Raw genomic sequence first — 21,452 nt, 5'->3', positions numbered from 1 at the left:
AAAGGCAGCTCCTAATTCAGGATTGAATTTGTAAATTCCAGCAGAACTGAGAACTTCCAGTTCTGGTCAGATGCATGTGCAGAGCATTTACAACTGTATGAAATGGTTGATTTATGGACCGTAGCAGTTGTACCAGTTGATTATTAACACTGGGATAAGTGTCACAAATCTCAGTGTGCTGTCTACTCTCACCCCTGTAGTTGCTTGCCAGCTCACTCTCCCTGGCAGAGTGGTTTGGCTTCCACTTCACTGGAGAGGAAACAGTGGCTCCAGACAAAGTCCCTACACTTCAGCACTTCTCTGTCTCACCTGTGTTCTTCCAGTGGAGGCGACACAGCCTTACTTATTTCCAGAGTTTTGGAAACTTTGCAACCAGTCTGGTTAGAGATATCATCATGCTTCTGTGGTTTAAAAAACAAAGTATTAGTAGGAAAATGAATCCCTTTCTCACTACACAAGCTGCATGTTCAAATCTTCTGAAGCTTTGTATTTCTCTTCTCAGATTTATTCAATTTTTCATACAGCTTTTGTTTTTTCTCCCTCTCATTTTATGTCTTCAAAGCCTTCTCAGAAGGCCCCCAAAAAGTATGTGTGTGAGTTGGAAGTAATATTTCTCTGAAAAGAAGGACATTACTAATACAAACACCAAAAATGCTGCTGTTGTATTTAATATAGTGACATATAGACTCATAAAAATGTGTTTAAAAATAGTCCTTGCATTCCAGTTAATAATTTAGACTGTGGGAGAAAAAATAACTTAAGAGCACAAGAAGCAGTGAGGGGATATAGAGGGAACTTGGTAGTAATCATGATCAGAAAGGTGAATATGAAAGGGAATTGAGCCAGCTTGCACAGGCTGTGTATTTAGGTGTGACCTTACCAGCACTTCTTGGAGAATTTGAGGCCTTTAGTTCATGCCTATTTCCATGTTGTAGATCCTGATGGTTCTTTGTATGCTTTCAATGACTATGTTCCTAAAGGTGGCAATGCACAAAATATTCTGAAGCAACTACAGGTGTTTCCAAACAGTCTGATTCGTCAGTCCTGATGAGTTTCAGGAAGAGCCAGTTCATTTTATGCTGCCACACCTTACATCCAAGCATGGGGAAGTTCACGTTTGGGTTGAAGTTGAGTTGAAAAACTGCAGTAAATGGAGGAGAAAGTTATTTCATGCATCTTTCATGAAGAAATGAGTCATAAGACAGTAATATCCCTGCTGCCCATAGCGATGAATATAATGTCTAGCAAATCAGTCATAAAAACCAAGGCATTCTTTAAATACAGCAGAGGAGAATGTATGGGAGATCCAAGTGACTGATAGATTAACACATTTACTCCCAGACGCATACGTTATGTACTAGTTAAGCAGAACTGACAGCTTCTGGAAAGAGGGCAATTAAGCTATCTTATTGTCATAATGACATGGCACAATAGCTGTCTGTCATTAGGAGAATAAGAGAAAGAGGAGCTGCAAAAACCATTCCTATTTTTAGGGTCTGAATCAGGAGAGCATTTAAGCATATGCTTAAGTCATTCCCGTTCAGTTCAGCAGGGAAGCATGTGCTTGAAGTTAAGCGTGTGCAAAGTGAACAGTTACACTTTGCTTTTTCACTTGTTTTGAAGGGAACAACAAAGTTCACTTGTCATTCAGAAAATACCTTAACAAATAGAGAAGTGGATGCTGATTTATCTGTTAAGGACAAGGGTTCCAAGCTCCCAAAGGTGAGTAAGGCATCTGGAGAGAAGGATCATACATCATCTTATTCCAGGGGAAGGAGGTTATGACACTTCTCTGGTAACTGCCAGGGTGGTGAAAGAGTTTTAGGAGGGGAAGGTGTCTATAGATATTTTTGTGGTGGTCTTTCAGTGAAGTTATCTGCATGTCCGATCAGTCTGCATACTTTCTGTGTTTTGTTTCTTAGCTATTCCTTGCTCCATGCAAGCTCCATTAACTTTCTTTGTCTCCTTTTTCTCCTGTCTTTTCAAAGCTGCAGTCCCAGGGTGCTCTCAAATCTGTGGAAGGCTTTTCTTCTGCTTTTTCCCTGGTATGGAACCAGGTCCTAGTGGAGGTTGGGGCCTCTTTGTTTAAACAGATAAAACAGACTGTAGGCTCTTTTTAGTGAGGAATCTGGGCACTTTAAAAACAGCTGGAAGCAAGGTTTTCAGCTGACCTATACTGGCAGAGAAAAGTCTGGGAGCTGTAGGCTTAGAAAATAATCTTTGGCAGAGGCAAAAATGTAATGGATGCATCAAGTGGCAGTAAGCACACAGTCCTATTCCAGATTAAGCCTCTAGGAAAGAAACACCACTGGTAGGTACCAGCTTTTAAATATTCTATGTGGAAATAAAACCCTCATAGTCAACAGTATGTTAATAGCTGATTACAAATTTGGCTTGAGATCATAGTTTGTTGCTAAATTAGATGAATAAGTAAATGTGTCACTGGATGGCAAAAGATGATTTATTTTAAGCACAATGTATCTGGGATTGGAAACGATTCAGCTACTGAATAAAACCCATGCAGGTGGCTAATAGTCATTTGAGTATGGTGAGTACAAGCTAGTTCTTAATTCTAAGGATTTTATTTATTTCAGAAAAAAGTATTTCATTTAAGTACCTGTTGCTACAAGAGAATTGGATTCCTAGGAGTCTTAGAAAATGCAAGACATCAACAAGTCCAGCTACAATTCCATCTTCCTCTTTGCAATCTTCAAGCTAGTTTTACCTAGTTTCTAGTATCTCTCTGAGCTGCCTTTGAAATTCCTATTGTTAATTTGATCTATTGTATAAAGTGGCATATAAAATCCTTTTAACTGCTCATTAGGTTTTGAAGAAAGGAAGCAGGTTGCTCAGCAGAACTTATCAGAAGAGGAGGAAAAGTAAATGTTATCCTGGGAAACAAAGGCTAGACCAAGGCCTGTGGAGGCAGCTTGTAGTAAATCTCGGTAGGTGGTGTCAACATTTATGTTGAAAAGCCAGATGCAGCCAGATGGAAAATTGCATCTTTAACCCCTGAGGTCATAATGACATGTCATCACTTCATTTGATCCCCCTGCTAAGTGAGCTTATCATCCACCCTGCTGCCACTTCTGTTATTCCTTTCACTTCCATAATAAAATTAGATTTAATTTGTCTGGTTTGCATACTTCTTGTTTTCTTTAGGTCAGAGTTTTTCCAAACCATTAAAATACACATGGCAGCCTCTGCAAGGTGAAGCTGTAACTGAATTTGTGTTGTAAGTCTGAGCTTTTCTCCATAGTTCATGCCTTACTTTGAACAGAAGGTGATGAGGGAGAGGAGGATGAGCTTTGGGGAAACCACTGGTTGTCTGATAGCTGCAATACGGGCTGCTAAGACTGTAGCAATCTAGGTGGGGGTTTGTTGAAGGGGAGCTTTTTCCCTCTGCCAGGCAGAAGTTATGTGACTCCCACAGGAGCTGTGTCCTTTATAGCCGTCAGAGTAGTTCACCCACCGACTCTTGCTGTGTTGAGGTTCCTTTGTATAGCCTGATGTCTTTCTCCAGTGTTTTGTGTTCCCCTTTGTGCCAGACTCTATTCACATTGCTTTTTGTTGCCCTCTGTTGTACACGTGTGCCTTCTGGTAGCTCGGCTGCAGGATGCCTGCTGGCCCTAATAAGAGTGGCTAGGTGAAAGGCTCACCACTTCCTACGAGTCCTTGTCCAGGCAGACAGTTAAGTGCATGCTGTTCTGCATCCCATCACAAGAGAACAACTGAGCCCATGCTGAATTTAAATAGTTTTACCTAACATTTAAATACACGTTTAGTTTTAAATATGTTCTGTGGTAGTACCAGTAACAGTGTACTTTGTGTTCCTGAATTGGAGGTGAAGCTGTTAGTGTTCCTGACAGTTTTCCAGGGGTTATTACACTTAGTTACACACAGCTGTATAGCTCCTTATCAAAGTTTATTGGTATGAGGAGAGCTGGAGAATAAGGTGTTTGATCTCATATGATTTGTATTGTGTTTTCCATTATCACTGTTTTTCTGCTTTTAACTTACCATCTCACCTGCTCTGTTGCAAAAAAAATATAAAATCATTATTTGTGTTCCAGTAGCTTCATCTCACACAGTGAAGGAGATCTGTATGGTAAAAGAGATGAACTGTTATATTGTCTGTGTGTCCTGTGGAACTCTATCTGCAACTTGACTCGTTATACTGCTAGGTAGGCTGCTTTAATGTGTGTGTACTTTGTAGTCACACCTTCACCTATATGTGCTCCCCAACCTGAGACATGTGTAACCTTGCTCCTTTTGGTGACTGTAGGTGTAACATGCCAGTTCAAGCATGGACTATTTGTTTTCAAGTAGAAGACAGGATTCTTGATGGCATTTATACACTCTCTGTAGAAGCTGCTGTCTTTTTTGGAGCTAAGTAAATTAAAGCTAAGTCAGTTGTTCCCAAGCGTGTTATATTTGTTTCTCTTGATTTGCAGGTGAGACATGCCCAAAAAGATAGGGTAGCTTCATGGATCTGTTTTCCTTTTCATCTCTTTTTTACAGTCGAAACCAAGTCCTTATGTTAGAACATAATTACCTAGTCTGAAGCCAGCAGGGAGTTTCTGCTTTATGTGTAGGGTGTGAAGTTCTCTAAATAAATGTAGGATTAATTACATTCTCAGCATGTCACTGAGGTGATGAGATTAACTGTGATTGTTCAGCCCCCCTTTTCTTTTCCCTAGGTTTTCTGAATTACTGTTTTAATCAATGTAGCGCAATGTCAGCCTGAAGTGTTAGGGCCCAATGTTACAAAGGCATTAAGGAGCACAGGTCTTTCAGAAAAAAACCCCTAAACCTTGAGATTTGATTTTTTACTGTCTGCATCATATCAGATGCTGCTTGGCTCTGTGGGGTTGAATTCATTTGTACAGCGTGCTTAAAGCACTTTATACAGTTAAGGCCTTAGGAAGAATACACCTCATAGTATGAGCATTAGTTTCATGGTCAACTGTACCCTGCTTTGGCTCTGGTTTAGGTGTTACTTTCCTTTCCTTGTTTAGTGAAGGCTATGGCAAATTCAAGTTTGATAAAACTTCTGATATTCAAAGTAAGCGGTGCATAGGAAGCCAAATTGCTTTCAGGATGCTCTTTGAAAGCAGCCCTGCTGTTGAGATGTGCTTATAGCTAGCCAGTTGTGTTATTTATCAGATAGTGTAACAACTCTATTGCCACCATAGCAAAATCCTTTATTTTGATCCATCTTGTAGTTGAAGGATTGTATTTTCCATTACACTTCTTTAAAGGTATTGTCATTGTGGATACACTAAAGCTGCTTAATTCCCTGTCCCCCACCCTCTGCAAACCAAACCACCTTGTTAGATTTTGGAGATTTTTAATTGGAAGGCTATTCTTTCCTTTGCTGTTTCAGCTTAAGAGCTATCCAGTTACAAGGGATAAACCAAAAAATCGTGGTGCAGCTTGTGCTCACACCTTTTCCATAACCACAGTAAGAAAGCTGTGGTTTCTCTGGTTCCATAGACTACACCCTTATTGCCCTGTTGACGACATGCTGTAGTAGCTCATGACTACAATCCCCAATTATTGTAATTCCTTCTTAGTAGGCTTTACAAGCTGGCATTACTACCTCTGGCAGCTAGTTCAGCGTGCAGCACTACATTTGCTTACTGCTCTTAGTAATCATGCTGCACAAGGTTTGCTTTTCTTTCACTTCTTTGGTGGCCTGTAGTGGTGTATTAACTTTCAGATGTCCCAGCTGGTTTTTGAGCTTTTACCAACACTGGGAGTGGCCACTGCAGATGGTCTCTTTGTGGCTTATTTTATGCATATTTCATCTTACATACAATCATCTGTAGCAGTTACTAACACCTCAGTGTTCTAGGAAATATTGGAAAACAGAAGAAACAAACAAACACTGGGAAAAGCACATAGGTTTTTGTTTCTTTATCAAGGTAAGATCACCTGTCATTTTTTTGTCAGAATGCTGTCTGGTATCTTTAGCAATCTGTAAGAAAATACAGTATGTGTCTTCTACCATAGCAAAATTTTTGGTGACATCAAATGTTCTTTTTTGAGGTGGAAAATGTATTGCACAGAGTGACCCAGATAGGCAGTGTGTGCTAATACAATCAAGTATAAGATGGCATATTCACAATAAAAGATTGTAGATCATACTTATGGAGTGCAGAATTTAAGATAGTTGAAGGCAGCAGCTCCAGAAATAAAGGTTGGGTCATGCTTGAGAACAGTTTGAACCTGAGCACTTATTTATCTCTGGAGGAGGTAAGAGGGTGAGTACAATCTTGAGCTGAGGAGCAGAGTAGTACCGTTTCAGTGAAGGAAGTAGCATGACCTTAAAATGCATCATTTGTGAGACTGCTACAACACAGACAAAATGTAGTGTCTATTCAAAAAGATGTTGAAAAATGGAGGGAATTAGAGGAAAAAAGGTTCCATGAATGTACATGTCTGAATGACGTATGTTATGGCAAGAGACTGAATAAACCTGGTAGTTCATAGGTAATAAAGGTTGACTTGGACTTGTCTGCAGGTATGGTGGGACAGAGATTTTGAGTTTTAATCATTGTATAGTCTAACAGAAAGGAATTACAAATAATATCCATCTAGTTGAACAGAAACAGGAAGAGTTCAGAAAGCAGTAAGTTTTCACATTTTCCTAGTGAAGAATAACTATGAGTTGGCTCATTCTCCCTGGGTTGCTGGGTAGTTCTGTGCTCTCTTATTTGTTTCCATCAAGATATCTTAGCTCAAAAAAACACTTCATAGTTCAACCACTAGCTGTGGGTCTAGTGCAGAAAGCATTTTAGATTCTTTGCTATTTATAATGCTACCAAAACAGCCTTTTTGAGTCTTACAAGAGGAGATGCTATCATTTTCCCTAAAACTTAGATAAGGGCTTATGAATTTATCAAAGACTGCATTGACTGTTGGAGCCTGAATGTGGTGGAGAACCCAGATGTATTTTTTTTATCTCAAGTCATATGCTCTTAGTCCTTAGATCACAGTTCTTTGATTTTAAAAATAGTAACTAATAATTTGCAAGCACATTAGATATGTCTCCTCTTTCACTGTTTTGAAGCATGTTTTTCATACAGTTATTTTGTTTACTGTCACCTTGAGCTGCCATGCCTCTCATTAAATGTTGCATCTTATTTAAGGCCTGAGCTGTCACTTCAATTGTCTGTAAAGCAGTAGGTGCACCTAGAGCACTTTGTAAATAACAATACCCAAGTAATGTAATATACTGACTTAAGAAGCTTAAAGCAAAACCTTGTTTGCCCTGAAGGCTGAAAGAGGTGACAGACAGGTGGGTATAATACCAAAAATTCCCCTTTATATATGTTTTAGCAGGCCCTGTAAAACATGGATTTTAACAAGGGATTTAATCTCACTTCCCAGCTGCTAGCTGCAGTTTCCTTTGATGTTTTTCCTCTCCTTTGCTCTGTTGCCTTTTTCTATTTATTCCATCACTTTTCTGTAGCTCATATTCCTTCAGGCTGTGTCTGAATGCACCTTGCTGTGGGTAGAGAAGGCAGAGAAGAAAGTCATTTTTTTTCCCCCTCAGGCTGCTGCTTTGATTTTCCAAAGTTGTTGGGAGGCAGTTCCTATCTGCCTACAGAAGGGTCAGCGATCTGTGTCATGTCTTTTCAGTCAGCAATCTCAGCTGACTCTTCTTCTGTTTTGACAAGGGGAAAGATGAGCTTGTGTAGTCGTTGCCTTTGGAAGCAGGTGGAGTGTGCAGCTGTGATCAAAGTGGGAAGCCGGTTTGCAGGCTGATAATGCCTTCCTGGTTTGTTTCCAACCTTGTTAGGAGCTAGCTTAGTCTTTTCCACCTGCCCTTTGCAGTGATTGCCCCATAAATCTCAGAACAGAGTAGAATATGAGAGAAAAAATGTTGAATGAGATGATAATTTAGTCTGTGGCCTAACACTCCCTAGGGGAGTCTTCCTTGTGAGAACTGGGCAGTGTGGGCCAGCTACGTGATGCTGCACGCGTGGCCTGCTGGTTTGCCTGTCATAGTGAGGAAGCCAGATCTGCAGCCAATTCACTGGGGTGTGGTGGTATTGTTGTTAATTAGTAGTATTCATAAGAGGCATGATCATGCTCTACAGCATCTGATAGTAGGTGCCCTACAAGCACTACAGGGCATAGGGGGAGAAGATGGGAGCAGGCTGTTCCATTTAGGCCTTTGCAATAATCTGCTTTCTTTCCAGGCACATGCAAGAGCCTCAGATTTAGTGTCTTTCTGTGTTTAATTTGTGTGAGTTGAGGTGGACTGAGAGTGGGAAGCCTACAGGTGGTGTTTTCCCTTCAAGTTTTAAGGGTGTCAGTCAGAAGCAGTGGAGCAGTGTCAGAGATAAAACTGATTGACCTCACTAGGACTTATGTTTAGTGGGTGGAAGCTGTTGTAACAGGATGGCATCACGCTGGAGTAATGTCTTTGAGTTGTGCCTTTCAGCTTGTCTGTTGTTATTATTGATCTTATTTTTGTAATACATGACTTGACTGTCATTATCCTAAAATTCACATCTTGTGCACTGCCTTGTGTGACTGCCTTTCATTGCAATACAAAGGGTATCAGGTACAGTGTTGAGCGCTGTCTCTGAGCTGACCAGTGGTGATGGTGAAGACCAAATTCTAGGTAACAGCAATTAAGAAATTTGAAGGAGTCAGGGCTAATGTAGAACAATTGTCAGCATTCCACTTCTGTAATGCAGCCAATACTTACATTATAAAGTCTGTTTGTTTCTCTGTGTCTGTTTTGTGGCGAGTTATTCATCTTTCATTATTTGTAGTTGTGGTAACTCTGGAGGCTGTGCCACTGTTAAGTGTTTGGACTGATTGCAACTTACCAAAACTATTTGGTCAACACTGAACTGCTTCTGAGCTCACTTTAAAGATTCTTAAAACACAGATATACTGCTCCTTTTCTTTTTATAGTCCAGTGTTCATTCTGTTTTTCCCTCTTAGGAGTATTTTTATACTATCCTAAGTAAGCTGTCCATGACACGTTGGGTTTCAGCTTACAAAAAAGACCAAGTATTGAAAGTAAGATGCTATACTGGAAAGCTTCATCTTTTTTTAAAATATTTATAAATGTGAAGGTCAGCTCATGCAGTATTTAGATTCATTATGAAAGAAGCACTGTGGAATTTCAGAGTAAATATGAAGGGAAAGTTGCTTGAAGTACTCAGACTTATTAACAGAAAAGAAGTTGCTTAAATTGAAATGGTGGTGCTGTGGTTTATATTTGATTTATGGTTAAGAAACTAATACTTTAAGCTATGTAGAGAGCAGTTCATGTTTACAAGATGGCCAGTGGATCACAGTGTGTGTCACTTGGTTTCACAATTCAGATAATGCCCTTTGAAAGACGTAACTGCAAGATGAAAGCATTTTATGTTCCCCTGAAACCTGTTGGATTCTTCTACATCAGCCATTGTTCTATGGTGCAAGACTGCACTTGAAAATAAGTGGTGAGTTGCTCTTCACAGAATCACAGAATGGTGGGGGCTGGGAGGGACCTCTAGAGCTCATCCAGCCCACCCCCCTGCTAAAGCATGTTCCCTGTGATCAGGGGGCACAGTAACGTGTCCAGGCAGGTTTGGAAGCCTCCTGAGAAGGAGCCTTCACACCCTCCCTGGGCAGCTCGGGCCAGGGCTCCCTCACCTCAACACCAGTTTCTACTCAAGTTCAAGTAGAACTTCCTGTGTTCAGCCTGTGCCTGTTACCCCTTGGCTTCTCACTGGGCACAACAGAAAAAAGACTGACTCCGTCCTCTTGACACCCACCTTTGGGTATTTATAAGCATTGATAAGGTCTCAAAAATAGTCTCTTTTTGCTGGATTTCTGCCCTTCTAATCCTGTCAATTTGAAGTGGTGGCATCTTGCTTACAGAGAAATCTATTTTCCAGACTTCTTTTTTAACCCAGTGCACTCTTTTATAGTGTGGTTTTCCTATATTTAGGATAAAGATTTGGTGTGCAGTAAATGTATTTTCCAGTCTCTGCTTTGTCTCGTGTCTCCAAGGGAGGCAAGAAAAAAAAAAAGGATGCTATAAACTTCCTACAAACCCAGGCCTTGTGCCCTAATCTCTTGACCACATCCTTGACACCTCGAGCAGCCAAGAGGCAGCGTGTGCAGTAGCTGGCCTTGGCACTGATCAGCTTGTGGTATGTGCATGCCGTGGCCTCCTACCAAGGCGGTACACAATAGCTGTGTTCTGCCAGCCTTTTCTCATGAGGGCCATTATTTATACCTCTGCTTGTTTTCATGAAATATGTAGGAATGTAAAGACCTTTTTAAAAAACTCTAGTTGCTCTTAAGTGTGATTGAAGTCGCCTAGTGTTTCCAGGAGTCATTAGAAAGGAAATAATTAACAGTTAGTATAGACATGGACAGTATAACTGTGTAAACCTGAGTTATTTAGGCTGAAAGTCAGAATCCATCCTCTTGAGAAATGGGAAGAATGAATTGTTACCTGCAGTCACATAAGATAGACTGAATAGACTGAGCACATTTTATATCAGCAACTGGGTTTTCCTAAGGAAGTGTAGAAATTAAGCAGTCTCGAGCGCTGTGCTGTGGAGATGGTTTGTTTCTTTCCTATGAAGATAGTGGTTAATCTGCTACTAAATCATGTAAACAAATGTGGTGTTATTTCTGTTGTGTTTACACTCATCTGTCTTTCTTTTGCTGCAGATAATGCAGAAGATTATTTAAAATTTAGGTTAATTTTTACCTGAGTCCCAAAGAAAATGGTCCTGTTTGTCCTTCACTGACATGATAAATTCAGTTTTGTTCTTCTATACTCATTGATCAGAACTAATGAGATTTTAATGGAGTTATTTATTGGTCCTGCCTCTTACTATAAAAATGTATAATAAACTAAGAACATGAAATAGTTGAATGATGCTCTTTGTGTTTACCATGCTGACTGTTAATTGTACTACCTAGTCTGTGATGCTTTCAGAGGTTATGATGAGCTAACCAGCTAATAAAGGCTGGAAAGTTATTTCATAAATGCTATATATTCATCTTTCTGTGTAACTGATACAATACAGGCCTTTGTGGATAGAGGTGCCATTTTTGAAAGGAGATGTAAAGTAGGTTTTAGACTTTTCTGTTCATTAGGAACTTACAGCATTTTCTCTGCATGGTGGAAGTGTAAAGGAGTAGTATCTGTGCTCCCCTGAATGAGGGCCTTCTCTTTCTGTGAACGGGTTGCCCTGGGCTTCAGGTGCTGTGTGTATTTTCTGTTCTACTAAATGCCTTAAATTTCATGATAGTATTGTTATGCTTTGTTAAGTTCCAGCCATGTTTCACTGTAGAGAATAGCTTCCCAGGGCTGGATGAAATAAAATCTGTGCATAGTTTCCCTAAGCTTGTGGGGAATTGGGGTATAAGGCACATATAGGGTACTTGGCAATAAAAGCAGTGTCAAGTTAGGTTTGTTATCTTAATCTGTAACACAACAGGGTGTACAGACAGGCAAAGTGGTTGTCACTGTCTGTTAACATTTACCAAGACTTTCTGCTATGATTTTCTTTCAGAACCTAATTTGGATTATTATTTTTTGTTGTTCACAGATTCTGAGCTTGCTTTTTCAAAACTTTCCCTGTGGCTGGAGGTCATTGGCTGGTGTGTAACCTGAAGCACTCATTAGGAGTAACCTTGAAAGGGGAATAAAAAATGTGCTCTACATCTCATGTAAAACACATGCTAAAGGGTGTAACTGAGTCTTAGACTCAACTCTGGGCAGATTCTGAGGCTCACATGCTTTGGTGACTTTGAGTGGTTTCAGCAGATGGATGGTTGTGTTTAGTGTGATGAGTTTCTTACTATTGCAGCTAAATGCCCATTTGTAAGGATTCTTTTCCTGAACTGGAAGATTTTATTTTCATCTGATCTCGCTGTTAGCAGAGAAGTTAAATAACTGCCCTTTCTATATTTGTCAGCTCTGCTGACTGGCACAGCAGGCTGCCAGTTTGTATTTGAATGTGTCTCCAGGAATTGTAGGCCTACCAGGGGATGGCTGCTTGGCAATGAGACAGGCCTGTTTTCCTATTTGGTGGAACCTCTGACACTGCAAAAGCACCTCTGCGCTCCAAGTGTCTGCTGTTTCCTTGAGACTTGTTTATCTTGCCCGTAAGGCTTAAAGATAATTAAGGTAAAGTGTTTTACATTTAAAACAGGGCTTGTCAGCCCTGTAGAGCCAAGTTAGAGCACTGCAAGTGAAGAGGACTGATTCCCATTGTAACGCTGTGAATAGGCCTTAACCACGTTCCAACAAGGTAATATAACAAGACTTGAGTTGATCCAAGATTAGTTAGGTTCCAGCTTGGTTCCAAGACCAGTTAGGTCACATTCAAACACCAGACTGATAACCAAAGCTATTGTCAATGTTTTTGATGTACAGGTTCCCATGTGTTGTTGCTTTGGTGTTGTGCTTAGGCAAGAACAGCTCCATTTGCCATGCCTGTACCTGTGCACTGTACACTGACTAGGCTGTGATTGAACCAGGGTAGATAGAAAAATCCTGTTGCATTTTGCCACGTCTTACACATAGTTTACCCTGTGTACATCAGAAAAGTGGATGTTTGTATACATCTGTACAATGCAAAGCCAGACTTAGGAGGTAGCAGAAATAATCTTTATTCTTTACCAAAGCAAGCCAGAGCTTGTGCCTGTCTAGGAAAAGGCTGCGCTGCCAGTTTGAGGATTTACTCCCGTGTTTGCAAATACTCTGTACAATGTTTTAGATATGTAATTCCCATGCCATGATTGAGTATGCAGTGCCACTCATGAATGAGGAGCAGAATGCTGACTTTTATATTTTCAAGTTCTCTTTGAGTTGTTTGTTTAGGCTTTTTGTGTCATAACTGAATTGTTAAAGCGAGAGCATTGGGTGGAAGGCAAGTACCTTGCAGATGGAAAGGCCTGGCCCTTTAGCATGTTTTCTTTAAAACCTTTCCTTTTGTTAATGCTCTCCCTGACTGCTGGACGTGTTATACAAAAGCATTATTACTTATTTTAACATCTGGGAAATAGCAGAGGATCTTGAGGCTGGATGTATCCCACAACTCCTGCATTTATTTTTGTACCTTCTGTTAGGTTGACCTCTGTCATTCCTTCCAGTTTCTGTTAAATCTTCCTTGGAAACAATCAAATGCCTAAAGGATGTCTTCAATGAGACATCTTTCTAGTAGCTCCATGTTCTGGAGATAACAGCTTATCTTGATTCATCAGATCCTAGGCCCTCTTTACTCCTTGCAACGGAAGGTAGAACCAGAGCTCATAGAGCCTTAGTCTTTAACTGGAGAAGTCCTGCTTCCCTCCCACCCCAGCTGCTGCTCGTGTCTCAGTACAATCCCCATCACTATCACTTCGTGCAGCCACAGGTGGGCTTTGCAGTAAACTGGTAATCATTTCCCTTTCCTGTTACTGTAATCTTCTTTTTTTACTTGGTTTTTCCATCTCTCTTAATTTGCTAAATCTCTTTTGATTCTTTGTTCTTTTCACCCCAATTTTACTCCCCTGTAATCTGAGATCTGTGGAACAAGGGTTTTTTCTTCTAGCAGGTGGAGAAACTCTCCTACTGTGTAGACAAGGATTACAGTAGTTCTGTCTTGAAATTTTAATTCCAGACTTTATGGATAAGACCTGAGGTGCCTCTGTTGTTACCTGTTCCTCAAAGCTATACATTAAACAAAATATGCATCCGATCAGTTTAACCTGTAATTAAACATTTTGCTTAAGCAACTGACATCTTGATAACTAATAATTATCATGTGTAACACCTTTAAAGCCTATTATGCATGTTTATGTTGGAACACCATTACCATAATAATAAGATATCATTACTGCAAATGTGCCCACTGAATGAGCATGTCTTAAAGTAATCATGCAATTCCATTAATCATACTTGAAAAATTAAAGTATTTGCAGTCTAATCTCTGAAACACTACTCAAAAGATTTTGGAAACAGCAGGACCAGTTTACTGCAAGTCTCTAATACGTGGTATGTCATTTCTGGTGTCTCATTTTTGTTTCCTGAACTGTTGCTTATCTTTCAGCTAGGGAGGTCATTAGCTCAGAGATCCATGATCTCCCTTGGAAAGCATTTACATGCTCTGATTTTTATGCTCTTTGCCTTGGTGTGTCCAGGGAATGCTGCCACCTTTTCTTAAGGCTGATGTGAAATACTGCTCTGAAACTCAGTTCTCCTTGAAATGAGGCAATTGCCTTCAACAAGATGGACTGATAGGTAATTGTAATTCTGTTAATCCCTTGCACAGGGAGAGGAAAGATTAAAAAAGACAAACTGCTCCTCAAGTGCTCTTTTTAAAATGGGAAAGTTGAGGAATGGAGCTTTCTCCTTTTATGTATAATTTATCAGGAGTGTGACAGCTTGAGTTTGTTTCTCATATTGAACTGTTGAGCTCTGTAGACTCTCCATTTGTTTTTTTCTGGAAGAAACATAATGACAAGAGTAAAAGTTTTGAGGAAGCCTTTTAGCCAGTAAGAAATAAGAGTAACTGAAAAGATACTTTATCATGCTGTTTAAATCCAGTTGAAATCAAGTATCTCATGGCTAAAAAAAACAGTAAAATGATCTTCTAGCTTTGTAATGATTTATTGGAAGATTCCTATTGTGGTTTGTCTAACGTGATCTTTGGGGCAGAGAGAAAGGAGGTTGTGCAGGTCTGCATGAAGTGCATGGCCCTTCCTTTTTGCTGAGAGGTGCTGGTTGGCAGTTTGGGTCTGTGTCCTGGGCATGGTGTTGGCAGTCACAGTACTCCACAGGATCACTGTGTGACACTGCTGTAGTAAGGCAGGATAGATGGAATCGTTGGCCTTTTGCAGACATTTACTCATCCATTTGTGCTGCTGCTGTTAGAAGGGAAGAGCAGGCCATTTAGTCATAGAATCATAGAAAGTAGAGATGACTTTTTGTCCTGTGATCCTTTGCAAGTTCTATCAAAACTTTTGGGGAAAATGGACTAAATTTGAAACTTGAAGCCATGGTGGTTTTATGAAATCACTTATTTTGTAGAGTATTTTGATCAGTTGGAAGGACTTAACCCAAGGTTTTCAGCCTAAGTGTGCTTTTTGCAGTTTTACAGTTGCCCTGTAGCCTAGATGTTTGTCTGTAGCTGTCAGGCACCAGCCTTTTCATTCATTCTCTTTGAACTCCTTGATAAAAATGCATTTCTGTAGAGAATGACCAAACACTTGCTGCTTTAGAGAGGCTGTTCTTTTCTTTGTCAGTAGGATCACATCTAATTTAGTAACATAATGTGTCTTAAGTCAAATGAGTATATCACTTAACACTTGGCATTAACTAATCTGAAGTACAATGAAGTATTTATTAATGCCAAAAGGTACACAATGCCATACATCTCCTTCCCACTTGATTCAGTTGTGTGGCATGTTTATCTAATGCATTAACTGCATTGAGAGAGCAGTAAAAGAGGCGTTTTTAAGGGAGTAATTCCAAAGACTATCTAGCAGGAAAAATATACATGAAAAGTTAGAACAGCATAAATAGAGAAAAGCCAAAAGATACACACAGGATTGGGAACCAAAGTGACAGACATGATAGAAGAGATGTGAGGACGAATAGGACTCTCAAAATTGATTTTCTATCTACAATGGCAGTAGGAAAACAAGTAGGTGAGACTGAGGTAGCTGGAACTGGAGATGTATCACCAGAGGAAATTGTTGGGCCTACAGTTAGTTGCTCGTGGCTGTCAATTAAATTAAAAGGAACTACATATAGAAGTGGTACAAAACAGTGTTCTGTGTCACAAGGCACATTTAGCATTTGGAGCTTGTATTCTTGCAGATAGACAGACAATAGGACAGGAGAAAGGATTGTACCTTCATATTACTAACGATTCACTGGGGGGAAGGGGGCACGTGTACACATAAACTTATGTATAGTTAGAAGGAAGAAAGGAGACTGTGTCAAAAGCAGAGCAAAATGCTTTCTGAAAGGGATAAAAACTCTTGTGACTTGGGATATAAACCAGCTTCTCAGCAGTGTGTTCAGCACCAGGTTTCCCTGTGAGTTCTGTTACCACTTACCTGCAAGTTTTCATGAACTTCTCTGTTATCACTTGGCTGCTTTTTCTTTTTTTTCACCTGTGGAGCATGGAGAATGGTTTCTTTGTTCCCAGTTAGGTTGGTAATTTCTCAAATCCTCTGTAACTTTGCAAGAAGGCAACTTCTTGACAGAAATAAGATGGAAATATATCACCAAAAAGAAAAAAATTGGGCTAGTGTTAAGCCAGCAACTGTTTAGAACTTGGTGCCCGTGTTGATATTGGAGGCAGCTGGGAAATGTTGTAATGTCATTCTTAGGTTTAGATTTGAAAATCCTAGATATATGAATTGCTCTCTGTTGCTTCAGTACTTTTGGGAAACATTTATTCTTGTTTTTCTAGTGTATGGGTTGAACTGAGGAAGTTTGGTATGTTTTATTCCAAGTTCAGCTTTTAAACACCACACTGGGTAAAACGTGTAAGACGCTGCGTTGGATTTCCCTTCCCCCACTTTTAAATACAATTCCTTTAGGAGGGGAAAAAAAAAAGGAAGTGTCTATGTTATACTGAGTAATTATGCCCCCTGGGAAATGGAATATAAAGATCTTTAAAATCATTCAACTGAGAGAACAAGCACTTTAACTTTTGCCTCGCAGGAGTCATGTATTACATTATCAGCTACTTGCTCCAGTGTCAGTGTGTCATGCCTTGCAGGTTAGCAGGTTTGGCAGAGGAAATGAAACTCAGTCAGTTACTGCAGGATTTATAGTAGACCTGCTGTTGCAGGAAGTGGTGAAAAGTTGATTGATAGTCTGAGGCAAAACTCTACAAGAAGAAACAGGATGTATGTTTGTTATTTTATACCCCTTTTCCCCTCTGCCCCCCGCCCCTCCATTTCAAGGCACTCTTTTGCTTTTTGTTCTGTTTATAAATTCATGATGCACTTTTCTGTTAAAGCACGTGCTGACTTCAAAACACTTGAGGAAATGGAAGTGGCTGACACAGTATTAGAGGTGTTTATCTAAATAGTCCTGATATTTCTATTGAATTGTATTTCAGCTGAATTACAAGGGAAAGGTAAAGCACATCTACCGAGTATTGAACGTCTCCTGCTGTCACACACCAGGCTAGGACAGGAGGGGAATATATCACTGGGATGGACCTGATCAGCTATGTGCTGTCGGTTCATCTGCATTTAACACACAGATCTGGAAGGGCAGTAAAACAAAATGACTTTGCTGCATATGAACTTAATCCAGTGAGCCATATACTGCAGAGTTCACTGCTAAATAAATCCATTTTCCTTTACTGTGCACTTCTGAAACATCAGAGAAGCACTCTCTCTCCTGAAAGTGTCAACTAAGAATTTCAGGGGAGCAGTGTCTAGCCTTGTGGGAAAAGTTACCCAAAATAATAGTAATTATGAATACTTTGATTTTCTTTTTCCCCTGTGACATCTTCTTTTACAATTGTGATCAAAGTTGTTCCCAAACCAAGCAATCAGTAGGAATGTTTAAGATTTGTGTTCTCGTTATCAAACAGGAAAGTTCTGTCTGTAGAGTCCAATAATATATCTTCTTCTTTGTTAAAGGTCAAAAAAGTTGGCTGCACTCTCTGAATCCTTGCAGAAAACCACACTTAGCAAGTCTCACTTAGGATTTGAACTAGAAGAGCTAGAAGCAGCAGCAGTGCTGGTGCAAGAGGAAGAGAGCATGTTACAAGCTACTGGCACAGTTTCCAAGCAACAGCTGCCTCCCTCTGAATTGGAGACAAGTGACTCTGAAGAATCAAGCAGTACTTCATCATCTGAGACAGAAGGCTCTGATTCAGATGAGCAAGAGTCCTCAGCCAGTGAAGATGGGAAAATAAATCCTTTACAAGGCACGCTTCAAGAGGAAAGGACAGCTCCACTTATCGACTGTAATGGATTAAGGCAGGGCACAAACACTTCGACGGTGGAGGTTAGTGATGAAAAATCAAAGGTTTCTTTGCAATCTACATCTCTTCCTGGAAAATTGATAGAAGAATTAGAAAAGCAAATGGATACTGCAATTAGGCTTTCAGAACAGGCTGAAGGATTGGCGACTGCAGGCTGCATTGTGCAGGAACAAGAAGAAAACCATGTGTCTGAGCCTGACAGATTCTCAACAGATACTACTGGGAAAGGAAATTTCTTAGAGGTGTCTTCAAAGACAAACCCATTGCTCTTTGTTTGCAGCACAAATGAAGGTGAAGACTAAAGGACCATGTTAGAACACAGCGTGACCCGCTAGCAACACAGCTCATTGCTGCAATGAGGTGTTGCCAAGGCTATCCTCAGCTGCAGAAAGAAGTTGCTGTTTTTCTTCTTTGTTGTGTTGAGGGTTTGGAGGACAAGACTGCTTTGAAAAGAATTTATATGACTGTATGATAGATACCCTGATAGTTAGGCTTTTTTCTTCTCTGAATCAGCAGCCTCAGGTTTGATTTCTATGTGTGCAAATGTGGAATTTCAGTAAACTTCTAGAAGCAGTTTTCATGAAGCTTGGTCAGTAGTGGAATGGTGCCCTAATCAAATTCAACTGAGCTGTGGAATCATTTTAGTTATCTTTAGCTGTTTGGATTTACTTGAGAAATCTCCTCACTATGGCTGTATGAGCTTGTTTGTGACATTTTGCTGCAGCTTTTAAACTTTAAAATGCTTTATAGCTAACCGCTTTAAAAATGGCTGTAACTTCAGAAGTCTGATGAATGCTGACAAAATATTTGGAAATATAGAAATATTGTCTATTTTTTATACAAATTAAAGGAAATTTCTTTGTCATCAGCACAATACAGGAGGGTCAGAGCTTCTATTTCTGCAGGTCTTACATAAGTTATTTCAGCAGTTCTGTCATTTATTTATTCTGTACTGTGTTTGAAGTGTTTCCACGTGTGGACACCACTGCTGCTCTTTAAAGAACAGAAATCCTCATTATTGCTTATTTCTTTCAGCCTATACTTTTAACATTAATATTAACCAAAGTGATGCAGCATCATGGTACACCTCTCTTCAGCATGGGACTAAATGCAAAGCCTGGCTTTGTTATTAGTCCCTCATGTAGCTTTGGGCAACTCATTTGCTTCTTTTTGTCTTGATCGTGTTAAAATCATGCAATCAGTCAATACATTTTGTGCTGAGCTCTGTTAATCCTAGATAGGTTCTTGAAGTCAGGTGGCTACTGCAAATGATGTGATGCTGTTCAGAAAAGGGTTTGGGAGGTAGGCAGGATGGGACATGGACCACTACGTTTGGTTCAGCACTCCAACAAAGTAGGAGCACCCGATTCATGCCTCAGAAGGGGTAAGATGTGATTGGTTTTCAACCTTTTTGCTGTTCAAAAGTATATAAAAAAATCCCAAGCTTAAAGACTTATTCTTCACCAATGCTACACCCTGCTGGAAATCAGCAAGCTAGCTCTGTTCCTGTGCTAACTCCTCTTCACTGAGAGCTGCAACCCTGATCTGCCAGTATTTTTTATGCTCTTAAATACCTACCAGTCGCTTAATCAGTCTCTGTGTTCTGTTCCCCAGGGGAGGAACCTTTCCCATCTTGCATGTCAGCGAGCACTTACTCTTCTAAATGCTAGCAATAAAACCTACACTGTAGCTGCAATTACACAGCATATGTCTGGGGAGGAGGGGGGGGAAATTGCACTTAAGGAAAAGAAAGTAACGCTGCTCCCTCTCTCTCCAAATTATAGGTATGAACTCTGAAATGTCCTTCAACTCCGCATGGGCTGGAGAAAGCTGTGTTAGTATGAGTTAGGAAATACACATTGTGAAAATTGATAGGTATTTGTAATATCCCATGTCTTCAGCTCTCTTTTTTTTTTCTTCTCCCATTTTGTGGCAGACTGTTGAAGAGAATGTTGCTCTTTTCCAACAGACCTGCTTGCTTGTAGGGCCTGGCTGCCTCTTCTGGAGGGAGGACAACATCTTTAGTTCTTGTTCTTTCCTCTGTGTGCCCAAAAGCGTGGTTTCTTTATGTCATTTGTGAGTCTTTTCCCTCTGTCTGCAAGAATCCCGTTTGGGTATAAGTGTCTTCAGTGCCCACACCATGTGATGCCACCATAAATGCCAGATGAGAACATGGCACACATGGAAATGTTAACTTCCAGATAACTTTGATGTCACTGATGTCCCCACCTTTGAGACCTTGCATAGTTGAGCACTGTTGCTGCTTCCAGAGACGTACCAGTGCTTGCTCCCTTCCCACTGCTCTGTGATGTGCTGTCTTTCCCTCTGCTTCTGCCCTGCTCTTCCTCTGCACTTGGGGAAATGTGGTGTGGTGTTCCCTGAGGCCCTTTCCTGTTCCCAGGTTTCTTCCCCTATTTTGTCCAGTGTTGATGTTCATCATTGCCTTTTTGCAGAACTCCATGTTTCCTAGTTGTGAGGCTGATAGTGAATGTTGATTGTTACATATTGATTGACAACAATTTCATGTCACCTTTGTAGTGATCGGGTGGGGAATGTTTCCATCCTGGGTGGTAAGAATTTCCCATGTGTTTGCATTATCCAGCACAGAGTGAGCCATGAGAAAGAGAAGCCTCTCCTCTCCAAAAAGAACATCTAAAAGTGGAACTCTGTAACCTTTTGCAGCCAAAAGTGAGGCTTGCCAAATCCATGAACCACAAACACTTGGGGGAAACACACACACCCACTCCTGCCCTCTTAATCCTGTAAGCTGCTGTGGGTTCTGAAAGGAGTGAATTACAGTCAGGAGTCAAATTTAATGCAGAGGAGCTATCAGGATGAAGCCATAGGATTTGTTCCTAGGTAGGTTTTCCAGGCTGGAAATAGGAACTCAATACATGTGCTCATGTGTTGACTCAATGTGTGCTGTTGGGTTTAAAAATCTCTTGTTTCTAGTGCCTGTCTCCACCCGTTTTATTTGTAGCACAGCCAGTACTTTGTTTTAAGGCATTTGTTGCTCATAATTGGTCTGAAGGGAACAGAACTGCAGTGTCTGGGACAAAATTCCTACTGACAAGGAGTTTGAATATGAGTTAAGGTTGTCTAAGAGTTGTCTGAGGTGTACAGAGTGCTCTGAGGGAGGGAGCTGGGAATACTTGTGTAATGCCTTGTGGCTAATCAGTTAACTACATTGAGGATGGAGGCTGAACAGAGCATGTTGTCCCAGCCGCACGTTGTGGCAGTGGTGCAGAGCTCCCCTGAAGCCAACAAAGGTGGCTGTGGGAAGATGGCCCCAGTTAACATCTCGATGCTCTGCCTCTGCACTGCTGTCCCTGGGATGGCAACAACCTCCATTCTTCAGACCCAGGTGAAGGCCAAGGTATCATTCCCAGCCCACACCTGTGCAGGAGTATATGTGAGCTGTGTGTACAGAAAGCTGCTCTCCCTGGGTGTGTGGCAGCAGCCTGAGTTCAT

General features: G+C 40.6%; 1 protein-coding gene across 1 annotated transcript in view; it reads left to right on the top strand.

Annotated features, from left to right (window-relative positions):
* The window catches only part of SHQ1 (SHQ1, H/ACA ribonucleoprotein assembly factor), a 43,707-nt gene extending 24,804 nt beyond the window's left edge, over window positions 1-18,903 (top strand). The window contains exon 12 of the mRNA XM_062008415.1: window positions 17,635-18,903. Within this exon, the coding sequence (XP_061864399.1) occupies window positions 17,635-18,283 (649 nt within the window). The 3' untranslated portion in view covers window positions 18,284-18,903. The remainder of the gene's footprint in view (window positions 1-17,634) is intronic.
* The last annotated feature ends 2,549 nt before the right edge of the window (window positions 18,904-21,452 follow it).

This window comes from Colius striatus, chromosome 15, assembly GCF_028858725.1.
Source record: "Colius striatus isolate bColStr4 chromosome 15, bColStr4.1.hap1, whole genome shotgun sequence".
Classification (NCBI taxonomy): Eukaryota; Metazoa; Chordata; class Aves; order Coliiformes; family Coliidae; genus Colius; species Colius striatus.
Note: the sequence above shows the minus strand (reverse complement) of the source record. Positions and strands in the feature narration are given on the sequence as shown.